At 39.6% G+C, this 12048-nt stretch overlaps 2 protein-coding genes across 4 annotated transcripts in view; one reads left to right on the forward strand and one right to left on the reverse strand.

The window, feature by feature from the left end:
- DRC3 (dynein regulatory complex subunit 3) overlaps positions 1 to 11182 on the reverse strand; it is a 106992-nt gene extending 95810 nt beyond the window's left edge. Inside the window, exon 1 of the mRNA XM_020967304.2 lies at positions 10694 to 11182. The gene's annotated coding sequence lies outside the window, so the exon portion shown is untranslated. The remainder of the gene's footprint in view (positions 1 to 10693) is intronic.
- Positions 11183 to 11243: 61 nt separating this feature from the next.
- The window catches only part of TOM1L2 (target of myb1 like 2 membrane trafficking protein), a 152265-nt gene continuing 151460 nt past the window's right edge, over positions 11244 to 12048 (forward strand). For 2 of the 3 annotated variants that reach the window (XM_020967302.2, XM_020967303.2), the window contains exon 1: positions 11245 to 11400. In XM_020967302.2, coding sequence (XP_020822961.1) covers positions 11349 to 11400 — 52 coding nt within the window. In that variant the 5' untranslated portion in view covers positions 11245 to 11348. Of the gene's footprint in view, positions 11401 to 12048 lie in introns of all 3 variants that reach the window. The other variant, XM_020967301.2, reaches the window with a different exon arrangement.

Raw genomic sequence — 12048 nt, forward strand, 5'->3', positions numbered from 1 at the left:
TTAACAACCATAACTACAGACTGTGAATGAGATAAATTGACCCCAAAAAACAGAAGGATAGCAGAATGGATTAGAAAGCAAAGCCCAACAATATGTTGTTTACAAGAAATGCACTTGAAACACAAAAATTCACACATAGTGAATATGAGAGATTGTGGTAGAATCTATTATACTCTTGATTTTACATGTAGAATTGATATCATATTGCTTGCCTTCTCAGGTGGTGGAGGAGGAGGTGGAAGGAAGAGAGAATTTGGAACTCAAAATTAAAAAAGAAAAGCATATTAAAAATAAATTAATTAAAATGTTTTTTTAAAAGCTAGAAAAATCTGTTATGCCTCAGGTTAACTAAAAAATAAGAATAGATATCATGATTTCAGACAAGGCTACACTAAAAAATAGATAAAATAAAAATATAATAGATAATAAATCAATATCAACACTTAGTACATATGCACCAAATGGCATTGCATCTAAATTCTTAAAGAAAAAGTTAATCGAATTACAGGAATAAGTAGACCACAAAACTGTAATGCTAGAAGACACCTCAATGTAGCGCTTTCAGATCTAGATAAACATAACAAAAATGATAAACAAGAAAGAAGTTAAGGGACTGAATAGAATTTTAGAAAATTACCTATGATAAATTTCTGGGATTACTGTGTGGTACCTTTACAAAATTTGGTCTCATACTGACTTAAAAAAATCTCACAACCAAATGCACAAAAATAGAAAGGCTAAAAATACACTTTACTGATAATTCAATGAAAAAGTATTTAGTAAAGGGCCTTTGAAGAAATAATAACAAATTAATTGAAGACTAAATAACTTAGTCCTAAAGAATTGGTGGGTCAAAGAATAATTCATACAAAGAATAAAAAAAAGTTTCATCAAAGTAAAGGACAAGGAGAAAACATACCAAAAATTATGGGATGCAGGAAAAGCAATTATATCTCTAAATTATTTCATCAACAAAAGAAAGAATGAATAGCTCAATAAATTGGGCCTGTACCTCTCCTCTCCCATAGACAAAAAACCCCCTAGAAATGCAACAAATCAAAACTAGAAATTCTGAAAATCAAAAAAGAGATTTTAAAAATTGAAAGAAAAATCATTAAATTGATAAATAAAACTAAGTTTTTTTAAACTAATAAAATAGAGAAACAATTAGCTAATCTGATTTTTTTAGAGAAGAAAAGAAAATTAAACTAAAAAATCAAAAACAAGGATTCACAACAATTGAAGATGAAATAAAAAAAAGTCTCAGAAGCATTTTGCCCACTATAACTGATAACAGAGATGAAATAGATGAATACTTATAAAATATATAATATTCAGATTAAAGAAAGAAAACACTTATTTAAACAGCTCAGTGTTAGGAAAAACAAATTGAACAAGCCATAAATAAATTTCCAAAGAAAAAGATTCCAAGGCCAAACGGATCTGCAACATTCATAGAACAATTAATTCCAATAACATCTAAATTGTTTGTAAAGAGAAGAAATGAAGGGATGGTTTCCAACTCTTTATACTTCATAAATATGACCTTGATACCTAAACCAAGAAGAGATAAAGCAGAGAAAAGAAAATGATATATGAATAACTCTAATGAAAATCAACACAAATATTAACTAAAGCATTAGCAAAGAAGTCACAAAAACATATTAAAATATTCTACACTATGAACTGAAGTTGGATTTATACTAGGAATGTACGGTTGGTTCAATATAATTAAAAGTATAAATATAACAGACCATATTAGTAAAAAAAAAACCCAAATATTATGTTAAAAGATGCTAAAAAGACTTTTGACAAAGCTAATCCCTCTTTTCTTGAAAACACCAGAAAGCATAGGGAAAATAATAAAATATTATTTTACACAGCTAGAAAAAAATAATAATGTAATTCATCTAGAGGAACAAAAAGTCAAGAATCTCAAGAAGAAATGGAGCTTTGAAGGACCAGATCTCAAACTGTACTACACAGCAGTCATCATCAAAAAAGCATAGAAATAAATACACTCTTCCTTAATTTGCTAAATAGTATCTTTCTAAAATGCAGAGCCAACATTATACGTAGTGGAGATATGTTAGAAGCCTTTCCAATTAATTATACCAGAGGGAAAACAAGAATGCTAATTTTTTCCATTGCCATTTAACATAGTACTGGAAATGTTAGCTATCACAATAACATAAAAAATAAATAAATCAATAGACAGACAAAAAGCAAACAAAATTATCGCTGTTAGTAGATGATATGATACCCTATCTAGAGAACCCCCAAAAAGCTGATTAAAATTAAGTGAAACAATTAATAGCTATCAAAGTTTCAGGATATAAAATAAATCCACATATATTTGTAGCATGTTTCTATATTACCAGCAAAACCCAGCAGAAAGAGGTAGAAAAAGAAATTGTGTTCAAAATAACTTCAGAATAGATAAAATATTTGGGAAACAGACACATTCAGGAATTTCATGAATACAACTACAAAAGCCTCTTTACAAAACAAACAAACCAGACAGACCTAAATAATTTGCAAATTATTAATTGCTCACAAGCAGGTTAAGCCAATATAATAATAAAGGCAATACTACCTAAATAAATTTACTTATTTAGTATTATACCAAACTACTAAAGGATTGTTTTATAGAGCTAGAAAATAATAATGAAGCTCATCTGGAGGAACAAAAAGTCAGGAATCTCAAGGAGGAATGAAGCATTGCAGGACCAGATCTCAAACTATACTAGACAGCAGGGATCATCAAAACTATTTGGTATTGATTAAAAAACAGAGATAAAATACCAAACATACAGAAGCGAATGAACACAGTAGTATAGTGTAATCAACCTAAAAACCACAGCTCCTGCGGTAAGGATTCACATCATTTGACAAAAATTGCTGGGGAAACTGGAAAGCCACCTGATAGAAATTAGACATAGACTATCACCTCACACCCTGTAACAAGATAAACTCCAGATGAATATATGACTTAAACACAAAAGGTGACATCATAAAAAAAATTAGAGAAAAAAGGAAAAAATACCTTTCAGATTTATGAATAAGGGCAACATTGGTCAAAAAACAAGGGATAGAAAAGATCCCAGAAGATGAAGTGGAAAGTTTTTAAGATATAAAATTTAAAAAATTTTACATTAGTAAGATCAAGGCCTTTAAAATTCAAAGGGAAATAGAAAAATTTTCTGATAATGGTCTGATATCCAAGAACTGACTCCAATTTATAAGAATAAGATTCCTTAATGGTCAAAGGATATGAACAGGAAGTTTTCAATGGAAGAAGTCCAAGCTTCCAACAACCATATGAAAAATTGTTCTAACTCATTAATAATTAAAGAAATGCAAATTAAAGCAACTTCGAGGTTCCACCTCATATGCATTAGAGAGGCAAGGATGGCAAAAATGGAAAATGACAATTGTTGAAGGGACTGAAGGAAAACTGGGGCACTAATGTGCTGCTGGAGCTGTGAAATGACCTGGCCATTCTGGAAATCAATTGAGAACTATACTACCTGAGTTACCAAACTGTACATACCTTTTGACCCAGTGATACCACTATCCCAAAGAGATTAAAGAAAGAGGGAAAAGACCTATATATATATATAAATTTTTATATAGCTCTTTTAGCACTAGCAAAAAACTGGAAATAAAGGAGGTATTTGTCAATCGGAAATTCCTAAATAAATTGTGCCATATGAATGTAACAGAATATAATTGTGCTGTAAGAAATGACAAAAGGAGGATAGGTGGAAGGAAAACACTTTGTTAATTAAAATAAATTAAATTTAAAAGAAAAAAATGCCAAAAGGGATGACTTCAGACAAACCCAGGAAAACCTGCATAGCCTGATAACATGGTGAAATAAATAGATTCAGGAGAACAATTTATATAACAACAGCATTATAAAGAAAAACAACTTTGATGGATTTGAGAACTCTTATCAATGAAATTATTAACAATGACTCGAAAGGACTACGAATCACGTTACCTATCACTTGATGGAGAGGTAATGGACTCAAAGTATAAGACATACATCCTGAGCGGCCAGTGTGGATATTTGGATTTTTTTTTCAGGCAATTGGGATTAAGTGACTCGCCCAGGGTCACACAGCTAGTGTCAAGTGTTTGGTCTGAGGCCGGATTTGAACTCAGGTCCTCCTGACTTCAGGGCCAGTGCTCTATCCACTGCACCACCTAGCTGCCCCACAGAGGGAATATCTGTATTGCTTGACTATGCCTATTTGCTACAAGCACTTTCTTTTTCTTTTCCTTTTTTCTTTCAACCTGAGGGGGAAAGGGGAATATCAGGAAGAAGGAGGATATAGTGAGGTAGACAAAAAAAAGAAAAGAAAAGAAAGAAAAAGAAAGAAAGGAAAAAAGAAAAAGAGAAAAAAATGACAGAGGCATTTAATTTTAAAATGCACAGAAGAGAACAGAAAGGACAAAAAGAACCATAGTCAAGCAGGATAGCTTTTAAAACTACAGGATGTATTTAATATATAATTAAAAAGAAAAGCAAGTTGTAAATAATGGAGAACAAAAATTTCATTTAAAATTCTCTTTTTGCTCATTTTACTGTTTATTGTTCAAAATAAAAAATTTTTACATTGGAAAAAAAAGAAGCTGTTAGTGAATCCTATCATCACAGAGTCCATATGCATTACCCACATCACCCATAGTTGCACTACTTCAAAAGAATAGGACGTCATGCATGCACGCTACTACCAAACTTTGAACAACAGCAACCAAAGTGCCCCAAGATATCATGTCAAGAATTCAAGAGCTCCTGGACGGGGGGGGGGGGGGTTAGGCAGCCAATGGTTTCTTTATTGGATTTGCACAGGGGCTAGTAGATTTTTATAGCAGAGGAAAACAAAGAAAATCCTAATTTCATCTCTCCAGCTGGATTTTAGCAGTTTGACCGTACGTTCCAAGGTGTTTGGGGAGCACCTGCCACCTTCCAAGGACTGATGGAGAAAGCACCTGGAAACACGAACTGCCTAGAAGCGTTGGTGTGTCCTGAGGACATGATTTGCTTTAGTAAGACTCTAGATCCAGGCTGGGCAAACTCTGTCTGGCTCCTAGGCCAATCTGGCCCACTGTCTACTTTTGCATAGCCTGTGAGCTACATGTAAAAAATCATTGTGAGCTGGCAAGCTGTAGAAAAACAAGCAGGCTAGATTTGGCCTGCAGGTCTAAGTTTGCCAACTCTTGACACAAATGAACAAGAAGAAAATTTGATGAAAGGTTGGGCTGACTACAGGAAAATGTTCTAGAATTTTTATTTTCCAAGTGCCATTTTTGTAGATCTCCTGTCAAGTATGTGGGTCACACTGTACCGCTAAGAGGCATGAACACTGTTTCTGGGAAGATAGATATGCTCCTGATTTGGCCATGTCCAAAGAACCTTTGAAATCTAAGGACTTTATTGGATTTGGCAGGTCTTATGAAAAATTTATTAAAAAACTATGCTACTGCTGCTAAGCCACTGAAATGACCTTTTTAGAACATATATTATTTAAGAGACCCAGAAGGAGGAAGACAAAAAAACACAAAGTTGTCTTAAAACCAACAGAGCCATTTGGAGAATGATGGACGGACTGATGTGAATAAGCTTTCAAAGACTTGGCCACCTACCTCATACACACACCAGTGCTAACTTATGCTGGTCTACAACCCAAGCAAGTCTTTTATTCTGATTACGGATGCCAGCTTGCAAGACTTAGGCACAGACCTGTACCAAGAGAGTGATGGTCACATGAAACCAGCTGCATTTGTCAACAGAGACCTAGTAACAGTGAGAACTGTTACCCCATTCACAATGTGGAGTTTCTGGCTTTGAAGTGAGCTATTACTGAGAAATTTAAGGCAATTTTTTTTTGGGGGGGTGAGGCAATTGGAGTTAAGTGACTTGCCCAGGGTCACACAGCTAGTAAGTGTTAAGTGTCTGAGGCAGAATTTGAACTCAGGTCCTCCTCACTCCAAGGCTGGAGCTTTATGCACTGCGCCACCTTACTGCCCCTTAAGGCAACGTTTTCAGCAGAAAGTTACAAATATAGTTTGACAACAATTGTAAACAGACATATCCCAATCAGTGCAAAGTCAGAAGCCAGAGATGGGTAGCAGCACTAGTTAACTATGTATTTAGCATTAACTACCAAGTTGAAAAGACTTGTGGTATTTCCAAGTCTTTGGATACAGATGCCCTTTCCAGAATACCATTACATTGGTACTATGGTAACAACTGAAGAAATAGTGCAAGTTATATGTAACACCCAAGGAAGTGGACTACAAGCAGATGTCAGTACAGCTGAAAGTTTGAGAGTTCCACTACACAGTGTGCCAGCAGCACACATGAACCATACTTAATTGAACAAACTTTTTTTTTTTGGCCTCAGTTGTCTGTGGATCACTGGCAAAGAGATCTGATGGTTGATGAAGGATTGCCTAAAGATATAAAAGAAGAAATGAGGCAGTGTTAGAAAAGGGCTCAAATGCCATTTTTCTGAAGGCACTTCATGGTTGAGACAATGTAGAACAGCAGCAGTTGGAGCTATGCAATGGAATATGGCATTGAGCTGGCACTGATCCCATGTATGGTATGAGGAAGCAGTTGGTGCTACCCAATGAATATTGCTGTAAAGCTCTGGAAGCTTTACATGATAGCTTTGAACACATATACCAATGAAGGACCCTTAGCGCTAGCAAGAAATATGTTTTTCTGTCCCCAAACGGCTACAGATGTCACTAAGAAGTGTGAGTTGTCTCTGGTTGCATGTAAAAAATATACTATCAATTCATGCTGCATGTTTTGAGCATGTAAGCACTAGCAAGCCTTTAGGACTTTTTAGCATTGACTTCTTATCTCTAGAAGGAGACAGCAAGAACACAAACTATACATTGGTGGAAACTGACCAGTTCACTAATTACTGTGGCAAGTAGAAGATGAAATGACTGAGGAAACAAAGGTTCGAGCTCTCGAGCATACTGATTCATTAAGCAACCCATGCCAGCTGCCTAACAAATTGGGATCAGGCCTCCTGTACTGGACTCTGAATATAGGGGGAGATAGATGTTTATGCATTAAAAAAATTAATCAGGGGCAGCTAGGTGGTGCAGTGGATAGAGCTCCCGCCTTGAAGTCAGGAGGACCTGAGTTCAAATGCAGCCTCAGACACTTGACACAAGCTGTGTGACCCTGGGCAAGTCACTTAATTCCACTGCCTAGTCCAAAAAAAACCATATAAGACCAATTAAATAAAAGAATACAATTAACTAGGATACCAAATTAGGAAATTTGATTCCTAACTGGAAGAAAGATTAGGGACTTTCTAAGTTGGGAGGGGGTAAGTGAAGAGGTACAATTTCCTAAAATCAGAAAAAGAAGCATCTCACTCCCCCAAGTGTCTGTATTCAATCAAAGGAACATGGAAACAATGACTGTTTGACCACCATGGGGCCAGTTTTCAGATAAGACATATGGGTCTTAAAGACTCCTTGCATTAGTCTTTAGATCTGACTGGATTTCTGGTCAGCATAACCTAGGTCCTCAGTTAAGGGTCTCTAAACAGCAAGTAGAGGTGGTCTAGTTTCCCCAGCACGAAGGGCTAGGTCCAAACAATGCAATAAAGTTTTCTCACAATTCCCATAATTGCATAAAGTTTTTTCACAAGACAAATTGGACTAGATCCATAATTGAATAGAAAGGAAACTGAGCTAGATCCAGAACTGAGTCACAAGACAGAGTCAGCATGATTCACTCAATCCCCACAGTATGTACTGGTATATTCAACCAAGTACCAGAAAGTTTCCATAGGTGCTAAAATATTATGGAACGTAGCATGCTTGAAAGGTTCAAGGCACTGGAGTCAGTCTCTGGTATCTTCAGAGGTGCCAAATGAGTTCCTTTTGAGAGTCAGCAGTGGCACAAACCTATGGTCCCGTAAAAATACTTCCCAGTATATAGATATCCTGTGAGGATCTATTCTGATCAAGGTTGAGCTTTTGAAAGTTCATTACCCAAAGAACTGTGAACTTTGGCTGCCATCAGGAAGTCTAGAACAAGGCCTTATCACCTTCAAAGGGAACCACAACCCCAAATGTTTAAACTGCATTCTGATGAATGTGCGAGGGGCACTGTTACCACAACAAAAAAATCTCAGTGGAGACAGCATATGGCTTACCTTGAAAATACATACAATTCTACCAGGAATAAAGCCACCAACTTTACACCCTACTGGCTGATGTTTAGGTGTGAACCATGCCTACATGCTGATTTGTATTTTGGAGTGACTGAGGACAGAAAGACTAAAGACTCACAACCAGTATATCTCTCTGTTCAGCAAGAAGCTGAGGACAATAATGGTAATGTTTATATCCATGTAGCATATATTTTGAATATACTTTCATATATATGTTTATTGATATATATGTAAGATATATAAATGTTAATTATCATATGTTTATGTTTTATTATCATTTTTGTTATGCTGCCTTGCTTTGTATTGATACTATGACTGCATTGTAGCAACATTTCTCTATTAATTTTGCTTAGTGTTGTTAGTTCTGTTATAGTTGCTGTTTTGCTAATTTTGTTGTTTCATAGACCTACTATACTTATTATTGCTATTAATACTTGGCTTGTAATATATATCCTACATATAATTTAGGCCTGTAGTCACAAAGCACCTGTCAAGTGAAGCTCTGCATTGTGTTCTGTCTGTTGCATATATTGTGGTGGTACCTTGGTGCTCTGAGACCATTACCTGGGACATTAGATTAATTATCCTTGTTCTATTACATACTGATGAGTATTTGATGCTGTGCCTTATATTTCCAGGTGCCTCTGCTACTCCCCCATCCCAAATTCTAGCAGTGCCTGGGTCTTTGGGCCCAAGGTCAGCTGAACAGAAGAGATGGTGGAGAATGTGCCACGAAAGGGCTGCAAAAGAAGGACAGTGCTATGGTATCTACCCACAACTGGCAGAAGTTTCATCCACTGGAGGCAGGTGGTTAGCAGTTACCAGAACAGATGATCCCAATCTTGGTAAATGCTTTCTACTTGAGAAATCCAAGCTAAGATAGAGTGTTCTCTCTTCCCCAAATTTCCTGTTCCCCTCTCCATCTTCCATCCTTTTAGACAGAATTAGACAAAAAATATCCCCATATTTTCATAAATTCCCATGTCTTCTCCACCTGACACCCCTCCCCTCTCACCATGGTAGTTTGTAATCCTTTTTATCCTTTTATGAATAAGTTTATTCCCACTCCCTGTGGCCTGGTCCTTACTTTGGACCTGAGTGTGCATGGATCAGGGGTGGCCCTGAAGAGTTTTCTATATTTTTCAGAATACATAAGCAACGATCCTTCAATTCTGACTTGGTCAAGGGACCACCATCCTTATATAGGGGAGCAAATTTTATTACAATTATTATAACCCTTAAATCTCCAAGAGTAGTGGGAAGGTTCAATGTGGATCTGGGGCAAATTATTTCCCTTATGATTAAAGAGCCTCAACTTCCAATTATCTTCAAAACCACCAGGGGAACCCATTATGAACAGCTGCCCCTAGGGCTAAACCTTCCTTGAGTCTGAAGGAAAGGAGGGAGAAGGAAAGGAGAACTATGGACTAGACAGAACCCCATTTCTAAATCCCAGAACGTAAGCATTTCAATTTTCCTCTCCCATCTCCATTCCCTTTCAGCATGCCTACCTCAGGCTTTTACATCGACAGCTACATGTGGAATGAATTGGATTGGACATTGGTAGGGGTACAGAAAAGAGAGAGAATAAAGTAAAAATGAGGTAGAAAAAGCATTACATTTACAGTCAGTCTAGTTCTACGTTTGAATCACAGCTCTGACTGTAGATGAGAGGCTGTGACAAAGTTATTTCATCTCCTTACATTTTCCCAATTGTAAAATGAGGATAATACTTGCACTACCCACTTCACAGGTTTGTTGCAAGGAAAGGATAGTTGGAAACACATAGCTAGGTTCGCATTGGTGTAAATAATGAATCCTTTGAAGGGGTTTGTTGAAAAAGAATTGTTCCATTAATAGAGACCCTTTGTAGAAAGTTGGCAGGGACTGAAAAAGGATGGATGGATAGATGGAAGGATGGAAGGGAAAGAGAAAGTGAAGAGAGGGAGAGAGAGAGGAGAAGAAAGACGTAGGCAATAAGTGGTGGCGTTATTCAAATCAGCACTGCTATTTCCATTAGGCTAGAACTAATTATCGTATTTTACACAATCATAACCTCGAATAGTGCCAATTCGAACACATAAGACCACTTGGGGGTGTTCCTTATTCGTACTGATAGGGACCTAGCTGTATTGTTGTGAAAGCCCCTTCCTGCCCCAGGAGCCAAGGATCCTTTCAAAAGGCAGATAAAGCATGGGGAAGTAGCAAAGAGTCCTGTGTCCCCATCGTGTGGATGAAGAGATTGAGTCTTGTGGGCACGTCCTATGAGGCCCAGACCCCGAGACAGACAGTGTAGGAGTCGGGTGGCGGAGGGGGAGTGGGGTTAGAACTTGGGGTTCTGACGCCAGTCCCTGACTCCACTAGCCTTCGCCCTGGCCCCGGTGGGTCCGGTGGGATCAGGACAGGCTGTGGAGCCCTTCCCCTCTGGCCCGTCCCCGAAGGCTGCTTTGGGTTCTTAGCTCGGGATATCTCACCTTCCGGAGCTCTAACCTCCGTCTCGTTTCAGCCTGAAAGAAGTTTGCCCGGTTGCTAGGGGAGGATAACGCGACTGTCTGGTTGCTAAGGGGAAATCCGATGACGGACTCTCCAAGGTGAAAGTTGACTGGTCACATGCCCAAACTTTTGGGTGGGGGAAAATGCTTTTCTCACCAACCAGTCATAGAGAAAACAAATCTCCCTCCAATCGCTGTCTTCTGGGGGCGGGTCCCCCCACTTGGCCCGCCTCTGCGGGAGGTGGTGGTGACGTCCTCGTTTTTAATCCAATTATTATGGGAAGCCTTCAGATAGATCACTGTTTCGGCGAATCAAATTGAGCGTCCACGACTAGGGGTAGGGACCAGAAAGAGAGCTCAAGTGACCTACCTGCCCCGCGGTCCAATCAGAGGCTGCGGGGTAAATGGGGGCTTCTCGGGAGGACGGTCGATGGCCAATGGGTAAAAGGCTACGGAGGCACGGCCCAATGAGGACTTAGATCGGCAGGAGGGGCAGGGAGACCGGAGCTCACCGTTCGGGAAAGGGGGCAAGTGTCACTCAGGCCGGGAGAGCCGTAGGGGGTGGTTGCGACGGCGGCAGCGGCGGCGGCGGGCAGCTGGTCGGAGCCTCCGCCGCCTGCGGGGCTGTCCTCACAAGATGGAGTTTCTCCTGGGGAACCCGTTCAGCACCCCGGTGGGACAGTGCCTCGGTAAGGCCCTCAGGGGCGGTTTCGGGGTGGAGGTGGAGGGGCGGCATCTCCGGGGCGTTTTGGTCCGGTCCCAACCTTCCTTCTCCGGACACTCTGCGGGCCTCGGCGGCGTGGGCCTGGGGCGGACAAGGGAGCTGTGCCAGGCCCGGGCCGCGTCTTCTAAGGGGGTGCCTGGGTCACCTCCCTAGCACCAACGCCCCCTCCGCCGACCAGACCATCTGATTGGATGCTTCGCCAGGCGGTGGCCCCTGCTTGAGGACCCTGCTCAGTCCAGTCCGCGCAGGAGAGTGGGGGGTGGGGGGCTGGGCAAGGTCCTCCGAGCAGTGCCAGCTGTAAGGTGTCAACCTGAGCCATCCTTGTGGTGCCAAGTGCCAGCTTCCGCTCACTGACTACTTCATCACTCCTTTCTCTTCCTCCTCCTCTTTTTTTCTCATCTTCTCTTCTTCCTCCTCTTCCTCATCCTCCTTCTCCCTTCTCTCTTTTCTCTCTCTTCTATTCCTCTTTTCTCTCTCTTTCCTTTCCCTCTTTCTTCTCTCTCTCTTCCCCCCTCTCATCTCTCTCCTCTCTCTCCTCTCTTCTCTCTTTCCTCTCTTCTCATTTCTGTCTTCCCTCTCCTCTTCTCTCCTCTTTCTCGTCTCCTTTCTTCTC

The sequence above is a fragment of the Phascolarctos cinereus genome, unplaced genomic scaffold (assembly GCF_003287225.1).
Source record: "Phascolarctos cinereus isolate Bilbo 61053 unplaced genomic scaffold, phaCin_HiC Scaffold_4;HRSCAF=312, whole genome shotgun sequence".
NCBI classification, from domain to species: Eukaryota; Metazoa; Chordata; class Mammalia; order Diprotodontia; family Phascolarctidae; genus Phascolarctos; species Phascolarctos cinereus.